We start from the raw sequence: 10,391 nt of genomic DNA, 5'->3' as shown, positions 1-10,391 counted from the left end.
GCTTGTGTGGGAGTAAGGCTTGCCTGACAGTAGTAGCTCAGGGCAGGTTAAACCCAAAGACCAAAAAAAAGCTGTTCGTCCTTTGACAGCTCGGGATTCGACGTCAGGGTACCGGATAGCCCTAGTAATACCTGGCGACGTGTCATCGAGCATTTAACTGTATGATAATCAGTTTGAACGGCAAATGGACCATTTGTGTTAGACCAAGATGACTTAAGCGTACTTTTTTTATTTAGCCGTTAAGACTGCCGTTTAGTTAACCTGCATTGCTGGCGGCGAACTAGCAACTTGTTAGCTGGCTAGCAGCAGGGAACCTCCCAGCACTGTGATGGCTAGCAAGCGTTAGCTACACTGTCTCACTGTGCCATAAATTTGGTAAATATCTAAATATTTTCTTCACATTTCTTCACATTTATTGGTTGAACAAGAGGTGTGCTGTTAGCCCTGTGTGGGCCTTCTCTTATGAGCCAGGCTTGGTAATCCCTCTTGTTTTTCTTTACAGGCTAACGTCAACAGTCATTGTTTGTCGAGACTCAGCTGTCGCTAGCTGACTCTGTTGTTTACATGGATACGGTCAGCTGAGGGGCTCTGTGGGCATGTGGTGGTCGTAACAATACTGGATCAACTACACAACAACCACGGTGGAAACATGGAAATGGAGCTGGGGGGTAGCTAACGGTTATCTACAGCCGACTCTGTACCAAAATGAGGGTGATCTGGGCTCCAAAGGAGGACAGCTGTCCCTGCTGGACTGTTTGACTTTGTGGGGGCGTTGGAGAAAGGACAGAAGTTTGTTGGTCTATATTAAAGCTTTACCCGAGGCAAGGCTACATGAAGAGGATAGGAAATACAGTGCGCTGGGAACTGGTTCGCACGTCTGGCACAGGGATGATGCTGAAGGCCATACTGATCGCCAGTCTTCTTGGCTGGGCCAGATGTCAAGAGGGCCAGAGCATGACACCGGAAGAGAAGACTGTCATCAGGTGAAGCTATGTCCAGATAGAAACATATAACACTGTTCATGTGTGTATGTGGATGAGTGGCTGTGGAAGTCTGCAGTATTGTGACATTTGATTAATGTATGTGTCTCTCTTTCTGCAGGGACCAGATCATTGAAATGTTTGATCATGCTTACGGCAGTTACATGGTGAGGCGTTCACTTTGATGTGATAATTCTGATTACAGCGATTATATTTGCATGTTGGAAGTTAAGAGGAGCGGAAGAGGTCAAAACTCCAGTAACACTTATAGAAAAAAGAACAACTTTATTGTGAGACCAACACTAAAATGAAGCTTGACAGTTACTGTACTGTGTTGCAGAAATATGCCTATCCAGCAGATGAGCTGATGCCTCTGAGCTGCAGGGGGAGAGTGCGGGGCCAGGAGCCCAATAGAGGGGACATAGATGATTCCTTGGGGAAGTAAGTTCATCATCAACAAACAGACCATGTAGTTTTAATCAGTTGGCACCTGTTTACACCAAAGCCATTATTACCTTTTTTCAAAGTCTAATTTGTAATAACTGGCTTGGATTGCTGTGTCTCTTTAGCGCTGTCCGTCATAGGACTGTGCTACTGTTGCTTTTTAAACTCCTAAGTTGCTGCTTGGAAAAATTTAACTACATGTTATCAAAATTTCATATGTCAAGAATCAATTTTTTTGGGAGTAGATATGTAAGGGAATGTGAGTGTAACACAAAAGGTGATATCTATGTCATGTCATTTCCATTTTGAAAAGTTTTTTTGCATTTTCATAAAACATGAGGACTCATTTGTTTTTGTAATACGATGCTGTTCTAAACAGATTTAAGGCTGCACAGAGTAGATGCCCTACTTTTACAGGAATACATGAATTTGATGCTAATTTAAGTCAATGAAATTTACAAGATGGCAGTAAATCATGGATGCACAGTGCAATGCATCCATTTGTGTACTGTGCTTGTTGCATAATGTAATTCACTGAAAATTCAACAGTTTGGACATTTTGCACTCTGTGGTTCATTACGAATTAAACTGGACCAGTGGCTAAGTGGGACGCCACCTCCACTGTGCTGTGCCAGAGGCTCTCACCACAACATTTCCTCTGCCTTTTCTGCAGGTTTTCTCTGACACTCATCGACACCCTTGATACCCTGGTGGTGAGTATTTGCTCTTCCACTCTTTACAAGCATAAAAGTCAGGTTTGATCTGCTTTGGTTTCTGAGTCTTTTTTCCTCACCATGCGTTTGTTTTCAGCCCTTTCCCCCCATATTGACATTGGATTTATTTGTTCCTGTGTGTGTGTGTATGCGCGTGTGAGCAGGTGTTAAACAAGCTTGATGAGTTTGAGGACGCAGTGCGGAAGGTGGTGAGGGATGTGCGTCTGGACAACGATGTGGTGGTATCGGTGTTTGAGACCAACATCAGAGTTTTAGGGTATGAAACATGTCTGTCTAACATTACTTTACTTAAACACTATATACTTTTACACCCTTTTTGACAGATTCATCTTTATAACCACATCTGACTACAGTGGAATGTTCAGCATATTGCTATTACCAGACAGAAATGTCTAATGTTGTAATTTTTTTTTTTTTTTGTTCTTCATTTAATTCTCCCCAGAGGGCTTCTGGGAGCCCACGTGATGGCTGACCTGCTACGGCAGCGTGGGGAGAGGATGCAGTGGTATCGTGATGAGCTCCTACACATGGCCAAAGAGCTGGGCCATCGACTGCTGCCTGCCTTCAACACCACAAGTGGCCTTCCCTATCCTAAGGTATTCTGTCTTTCATTGTTGAATATCACTGGTCTTACCATCAGTGCACCACAGAGGAACTAATGGACAATAATATTACTTATGTTAGTAAGGAACTAATAATAATTTGAGCTGAGTGAAGATTATTTTTTTTCCCTTTTGGGTTGTTCCAGGTGAATCTGCGGTATGGAGTCCTAAACCCACTTTCACGCACAGGCACCGAATCAGACACCTGCACAGCATGTGCTGGAACGATGATCCTGGAGTTTGCTGCCCTCAGCAGACTGTCAGGAGAGTCTGTGTTTGAGGTATTACCTCCCCTCTGCTTCTTTTTTTGGAATCAGGGTCGTAAGAGTATGGCACAAGAACATTATTCATTCTCTAAATCATAGCTGATGAACTGATGGCAGTTGTTGGAAGATGTATGTATGTGAATGTGTCATTGTCTTTTCTGGAAACATTTTCAGGATGTCATAATTATTGTTTTACAGGCAAATGCAAGGAAGGCTCTGGACGTCCTCTGGGAGAGGAGACAGAGAGGAAGTGACTTGGTTGGAACTGTCATCAATATCCATAATGAAGAATGGGTCCGGAGGGGTGAGGCAATTTAAACACACATATTGTTCTCTCACAGTCAAAGGATACAGATAATTGATTATTCAGAAGTACACATGTAATTCATACATAATATATATGTATGTACTGTCTGTGTACATACTGTATTCCACAGCTCTTGCATGAACCGCGTTGCAGTAATTTGACTGTCTTCTCACATCTCTTTTGCAGACAGTGGAGTTGGTGCTGGTATCGACTCATACTATGAATATCTGATGAAGGCCTACATCCTTCTGGGAGACAACGTGTTTCTGGAGAGGTTCAACATTGTAAGTCCTCCATCACTGCGTGCCCACATAGAAATCAACATCCAAGCATTTGGCACCTGTTGTATTGTACTTCTTGTTGCATCATCATCAGTGCTCCACTACTGGCCCATCTGTTCTTATTGTGATTGTGGCTTGAGGAGGTTTTTCTGTGTTTGCTAATATATTTTTCATGATGTTTGTGTACAACAGCACTACAGTGCCATTATGAAGTACATCAGTCAGCCTCCCCTGCTGCTCAATGTACACATGCACAACCCCACTGTGAGCGTGCGCAGCTGGATGGACTCTCTCCTGGCATTCTTCCCTGGCTTACAGGTCAGGGATGCTGTCTTAACATTGCACTCAATTAATCCTGTTTACTACCATTAAAAACACAGTAGAAGGCATAGACATTGTCACATGTTTCTGGAGTGACACTGATTTTTCACGCAGGTTTTGAGAGGAGATCTAAAACCAGCTATTGAGACTCATGAAATGCTTTACCAAGTCACCAAACAGCACAAATTTCTTCCGGAGGTAAAGGATCTACAGATAAAAGTATGATAGAGTGTGAATCAAGAGGTGATCTTTATTGACTATTCACTAACATCTTTGCTTAATGTCCCTGCAGGCTTTCACTACAGAGTTTAGAGTTCACTGGGGCCAACACCTACTGAGACCAGAGTTTGCAGAAAGCACCTACTACCTCTATAAGGTGAAAAACCTAAAGACATAAAGTATGATTACCTTTTGTCTAAAACTTGGACACCCCGGGTCAGTTGTAAGTAGGCTATTACTGATGCTATTTCGCTGTTGTACTCAAAGCATTTTTATAGCAAACTCAATGTTCCATATAAGCAATGTGGTCAATATCTTGATCTCTGCAGGCCACTGGCGACCCCTACTACCTCAGAGTGGGACAGTCCATCGTGGAAAAGCTCAATGCCTACGCCAGGGTGCCTTGCGGGTTTGCTGCTGTGCAGGATGTCCGCACTGGGACACATGAAGACAGGTATACAAATGCCACTGCACTGCATGTTTCCACTGGCTTATTTTTTAAGTAACCTTAGAGGTAGCGGTCTGTTAAAACCTGCTGCAGTGAAACCTCAAAATACCTCATATGAATGTGTGATAACGTCTTTTTCTATATGTATATCTGTGTGTGAAGGATGGACTCGTTCTTTCTGGCGGAGATGTTTAAATATCTGTACCTGCTGTTCTCGGAGAAGAGCGAGCTGCCCATCGACATTGACGACTACATCTTCACCACAGAGGCTCACCTCCTCCCTGTATCTCTCTCCACCACCAAGCTGCCCTGTCAGGGCAACAATACGGTAAAAGTAAAGAGTAATTACTATTTAACGCTGTACTTGTGCTTAAACTGCTAACTGACCCTCTAATATATGAATTGACGCATGAGCTAACAGGTGTTAACTGTCGGTCGTACGCTTCAGGAGACTGTTCCCGTCTCTCAAGAGGAAGACCTGTTCACACACTCCTGCCCCAGCATGGAGACATTGTTCCCCAACAACCCCTCATTTGCCAAAACCATCCGGGACGGCTACAAGTACCTCACCGGGGTGGGACGAGCCTTCCACCCCTCACCTGTCAGGTGTGTCCAGTCGCAAGGGACTTTTGATTTTAGAGCGACATCTCTAGTGAAACCTGTTAGCCATGATTACTTTGAGTTTTAACTTAGGTACGTTTGTACTTTACAGGGAAATCGAACTGCCGCTCCATGATAATGGCATGGAGCCAGTGGAGTTCTTGAAAAGCATGGGCATTTCTCTCACTCCGCTGAATGAGGTCATGGCAGGAAGCACCAGAAGTCATAAGGTATTTTAGTTACTTTGTACTCACCTCATGACCTGCGTTCTGCGTGTTTCACAGGCCATTTTATGGTCGCGGCAAATGCCTTTCCCATTGAGGATAGAAGAACCTGGAGGACAATGAAGGCAAGATGGGAGTTAAAGCTGAAAATTCCTCCCTGACTTGATTGTCTCTATATTACCTTGAAAGCACAGACGGTTTAGACAAACTTCTGAACTGACAGCTACAGTGTGCCGTTTGCTCTCTTGTTAAACGAATAGCGATACTGTCCAAAAAACAGCAAAAAATAAACATGATAGAGAGGATGCCATGTGTCATTTTCACACCATTTGAGCAATATACCTTCGTGTGCCAGTTGTAATAAATGCAAACTCAGTATGTTTTTCAGCAGGTCATAATGGCACAATTTTTAGCTTTAGTTAAAAGTATCCAAGGCATGTCATCAGTTCCTGATTTAAGACCTGATTTTGTCAATTTGCTTCCAATGATGCACTTCAACAACAACAAAACAACCCACTGAACTATGCATTTTTATCCTGTAAGCATGCTTCAGCAGAGCAGTCAAAACAGCTTAATTATACAACCTGCTGTTAAGCCAATTATACCTTTCAAATAACATTGCTTTGAGCGGTGTGGATTTAGGAAATTGTAAGTCAAATGAAATTTTAATTGATTTCTTCATCATCTTATCAGTTATGCTATGCTCCGTTCTGTGTTCACAGTAAGTATGCCTGCTCTGGTATCATGAGGTATCCAGCAGTGAGGAGAAAAAGGAAATGTGATAATCATAGTAAATAGATTACCAATTTCATTTTGCTTTTTTAAACGGCTTATGAGCGTAGAGTTAATAGCAGCTTTAGTGGAGTGAAAATTGGGTCAGGCTAATGAATGCAAAATTTGAAGTGCTGATAGCATACAGCTTCCCTTTCTTAAGTTAAACGTGGCACTTGTTTTCTAAATGTGAATCCCTTTAGGAACATAAAGGAGTGTACCGGGTAAAACTTGTGGCAGAGGTGAGCCAGACATCGGAGGAGGAGGAGGTGGTGCCTCATGTCGTTCAGCTCATATCTCCCCCATTTCTGGGCAGGATGGTCCTCACAGCAGGACCTGCCAAGTTCGGAATGGACCTCACCAAGCAGGAGCACGGGGTGAGCTTCCAATGTGACAAGAATACGGCATACAGTATTAACATCATAACAATAACATGGCCAAAAATTAAAAATGGTACAGATTTTTCCACAACTACACAAACATTACCTGTTCTTTTTTACCTGCACTTCTCAGGTGAAGGGCAGCATAATGAAAGCCTCCCCCTACACTGCATGTGGGCCAGTAGATAATGCAGTGGAGCTTAAAGGCCACATCGCTCTGGCACTGCGCGGTGACTGCATGTTTGCTGCAAAGGCTCGTCGGCTGCAGGAGGCAGGAGCCATAGGAGTCATCTTCATAGGTGAGGATGATTACCAGAGGAGCTGAAGCCACCTCCGAGCTCTGCCAGATAATGAAGGCTGGATTTTTCCAAATGTTGGCTTATTCTCTTTCTCAGACCACCGTGAGGGAAGTAATAGCGAGGAGACTCCCCTCTTCCAGATGGTTGGAGATGGGGACTCCACTGAAGACATCACCCTGCCTTTGGTCTTCCTGTTCAGCCGCGAAGGTGCCGTGCTCACCGCTGCTCTGGAGGAACATCGCAATGTGGATGTACTGCTGCTGCCCAAGGAGAGGCAGCTGGGACACGGTAAGGCCCAGGACGAGGAAGGTTGAAGAACAAGGCTGGCGATATTCTGTGTTTTCGCTATTGTCACCAAATCCCATGAATGAATTGATGCTTTAAACTTCCCCAGCCTATCTGAGCATTCAGGCCTCAGCCCGAAGACATAAATCTTATATTATTGTTGTTATATTTCTTCAAATAAATCAGAGGCTTGGCCAAATTATGTCACGACTGGATTCAAATGTGAAATCTTATTTACTGTCTCTGACAAACCTCAATTCTTCTCACTGTTTTAATTGTGCATTTCATTGGTTCCCCCCCAGATAAGACAGAAAAACCTTTCGGCATGAACATCAAACTCCGCCTGGCAGAGGAGGGGGAGCTGGAGGAAGGAGCAGCCAGGGGGCCCACCTTGGAGTTTGTTTTGAAGAAAGAGGAGGCACTTCTCAAGGAAGAGGAGGAAGAGGAGCTCGGAGGAGAGTCGCAGCAGCAGGAGTTCTGCACAGGGGCAGCGGAGAATGACAGAACTGAACCGTGCTCAGCGGGTTCATCTCAATCCCCAAATTCTGACAGTGGACCAGACACAAACCCTTGATTACTGCTGATCCCAAAGCAGCCAAGTTTCCTAACACTGATCCGTCGTCAGTTTCTGAATGGCATGTGCCTCAGAGCCCCTCACTGCCCTACGTGGAGCCCTAACTGATCCAGCCCGCATGTTTACAACTGATGGAGGAATCGGGGAGTGTGATGGCCACACTGCCATCCTGTCTTGACTTTGAACCCTGAAGGTGGTTCTGTATTTATTAGACATAGAGTCAAAGTGAAGCTTTTATTCTGTGCAGTGCCGGTCACTCTGACAGGAGGGATCATGAGACTAAGTTAGGTAGTTAAAGGCCAAAAGCTGTAGGTTAAGATGCTGGTGCTGCCTACACCTATCCTGTAGTGTTGCTATCGTAGGCACATACAAGGTGTTCGTGGTGGTAATGACATAGATCATTGACTTTAGAACTTAAAATGACCTCACCTTAGAGGACAACATAGATAAGGCAAAAAAAATTGTACTCAGCTAGGTTTTTATGCAATGCAGTTTGTTTTTAATGTAGGTTGCACCTTTTTTCACTTCAAGAACTACTGTTAACTATTCAGTAATGGTGTATGGAGTATTACGTGGCCAGTAGGTGGAGTTCACTACCATAACTTCTCAGTAATGTACACAGATGAAGGAGATGAGCTGGGGCCAATTTGGAGAGCTTATTTTATTTTGTACCAGTAAGCAACTTCAGGGAATTTCGAGAGTGAATGCAGTTTGCTAAGTTGACCCATTGATGAAGCGTGTGTGTGTGTGTTCAGCATTTTCTTCTTGCTATAATGTGTGTGTGTGTGTGTGCGCGTGTGTGTGCAAAGTGTGTAATAACTGTAAAGCCCAAGGAAGCATCTCAGCTAAAACATCAGTGCTATCAGATGAAACCGTCATCATGCAAGCAGTTCTGTAGGATCAACCACCGTGAATTGAAATGAATCGTGCCACCTTAAGAGCATCGCAGAAATGACCAAAGCTGGTTTCCTTGCAGCTGAAGTCTTCAAGTCACTCTGATTCGGTGCAGATGCAGCATTACAGGTGGGCCTGCAGTTCCACACTGCTGTGCACTTTGAAACACGGGTATGATCATCTATGCCAGTGTCAAACAGAAATGACCATTCAGCCTGTCTTTGCATTTGTTTGTGTGTGTTGCGAGAAGCAGTTTTAATTGCAGTCATTTATCATCCCATTGTGTAATGATGCAGTCTTTATATCCATCTTAAAGTTGAAGGAACGCTCTGCAGGGTTACTTTAAAAACAATTCTAATGGAAAGGTGTCGCTGTCTCTTTGGTCAAGACTTAAATGTACCTGCTGTTCATCTGTCACACTCAAACTACACTAACTAAACCACATTTTGGGCATTTTTATGTGTAATAACGGCGTGTAAACATCCAGAAAGATGCATAAATCTTTCATCAGTTTGCTCACTTACTTCATTCTCACTAATAAGTTATTGTGTGATTTTGTGGTACCTGGAATGTGAGTTTATGTTTGTATGGGAAAAACACTCTTTTTGCCAGAGTATGTTTTCATTTTTGTTTGCATAGCGGACCGTTTCCTGATGCTGCTCAGTTAGTTTCAAGTCTTAATCCAACATGACATTTTGTTGTTTTTGTTGAGCCTATATGAGGCTTTGCCAACCGGTATACCTCAGGACAGTGGATTGTGTTCTCTGTTTGTCCAGAGAAAAGGACCATGGAAAGAAGTATGGGATTCCTTTCTTTATTTTTCATGCTATTCAATTTCTGTGTCCAGCTGTTTTGTGTTTCTGTTGATCGGTCCCTGAAAGTCAAAAAGTGCCAAAAGAGATGGGTGATGTGGCTCCTGCTTCTGTTTCACATCTCCTCTGTATTTAGTTGCTGACTGTGAGCTGAGGCAGTCCCGTCAATAAATTAAAAATCACAATTTCAAACCTTTTTCCTCTTTTTTTTCCCCCTGAGTCATAGATTAATATTACATTTTCAGCGTCAGGGGCAGTCGTGGCTTCCCCTGAGCCATTTCATGTCACTAAGCTCAGTTTTTTTTGTCAGGAGGACACGAGACAGACCTCAGAACCCTTTGTGCCAGATGGGAGCAGCTGCCATGGAACAGTACAGTCATAAGAAGGATGACGTTATTGATAGCGACAGTGGGGATGCTGATAATGGCAAAAAACATTACACCGCAGATTTGCAAATGATTCACATTGTTCACTTTTCTGAATGTTCAAATAGTTCTGAGCACATGAACTTCCTGCTCGTCATGTAGTCATCATTCAGTTATAGATAGTTCCCATATGATAATTGAGCCGTGTTGTTTTTATGGAAATGTTACTGCTGCTTGTATGGATCTATGTCCATTTTGATCACTAACAGAAAGAGTTTTTTTTTTTTTTTTTTTTTTTTTTAAACAGACTCTGGCCAGCTAAAGGTTTTTTGTTCCAGCCCTGGTCACTGAATCTTGGCCTTTGTTTGGAGATGGTCTTTCAGCTCTAAGCAAACAAACAGAACAGGCCTGTCACCAGCTGCCCGCCAATAAACATTTGTCCTGTGCTTGGGAACGAATAATAGAGTTAATTGGCAGAATGGACAACGGTAGAAAGGAATTATACATGATATGTTTGTTTATTTGATGTATATTCATACGTCTTAAAATATGTGTGGCATCATTTTACTGCACCTGTTGCATCTT

General features: G+C 43.3%; 1 protein-coding gene across 1 annotated transcript; it reads left to right on the top strand.

The window, feature by feature from the left end:
- The first annotated feature begins 92 nt into the window (after positions 1-92).
- LOC143337904 (ER degradation-enhancing alpha-mannosidase-like protein 3) lies at positions 93-9,630 on the top strand. The gene is made up of 21 exons (XM_076757895.1): positions 93-375; positions 503-983; positions 1,102-1,147; positions 1,321-1,421; positions 2,098-2,137; positions 2,302-2,414; positions 2,601-2,754; positions 2,907-3,041; positions 3,225-3,330; positions 3,520-3,617; positions 3,807-3,932; positions 4,050-4,133; positions 4,228-4,311; positions 4,484-4,608; positions 4,765-4,930; positions 5,051-5,208; positions 5,315-5,432; positions 6,401-6,574; positions 6,711-6,876; positions 6,973-7,164; positions 7,464-9,630. Exons 2-21 carry the CDS (start codon positions 832-834, stop codon positions 7,733-7,735), a joined length of 2,610 nt encoding a protein of 869 aa, XP_076614010.1. The 5' UTR covers positions 93-375; positions 503-831; the 3' UTR covers positions 7,736-9,630.
- Positions 9,631-10,391: the final 761 nt, after the last annotated feature.

Source organism: Chaetodon auriga, chromosome 19 (genome assembly GCF_051107435.1).
Source record: "Chaetodon auriga isolate fChaAug3 chromosome 19, fChaAug3.hap1, whole genome shotgun sequence".
Taxonomy (NCBI): Eukaryota; Metazoa; Chordata; class Actinopteri; order Chaetodontiformes; family Chaetodontidae; genus Chaetodon; species Chaetodon auriga.
This window is presented reverse-complemented; position numbering and strand designations above follow the sequence as displayed.

Bases quoted from the DNA above. Each gene is read 5' to 3' on its own strand.
- LOC143337904 (XM_076757895.1), top strand. From the start codon at position 832: ATGAAGAGGATAGGAAATACAGTGCGCTGGGAACTGGTTCGCACGTCT. The intron at 1,422-2,097 runs GTAAGTTCATCA...CCTTTTCTGCAG, and splicing joins ATAGATGATTCCTTGGGGAA to GTTTTCTCTGACACTCATCG. The intron at 2,138-2,301 runs GTGAGTATTTGC...GCGTGTGAGCAG, and splicing joins ACACCCTTGATACCCTGGTG to GTGTTAAACAAGCTTGATGA.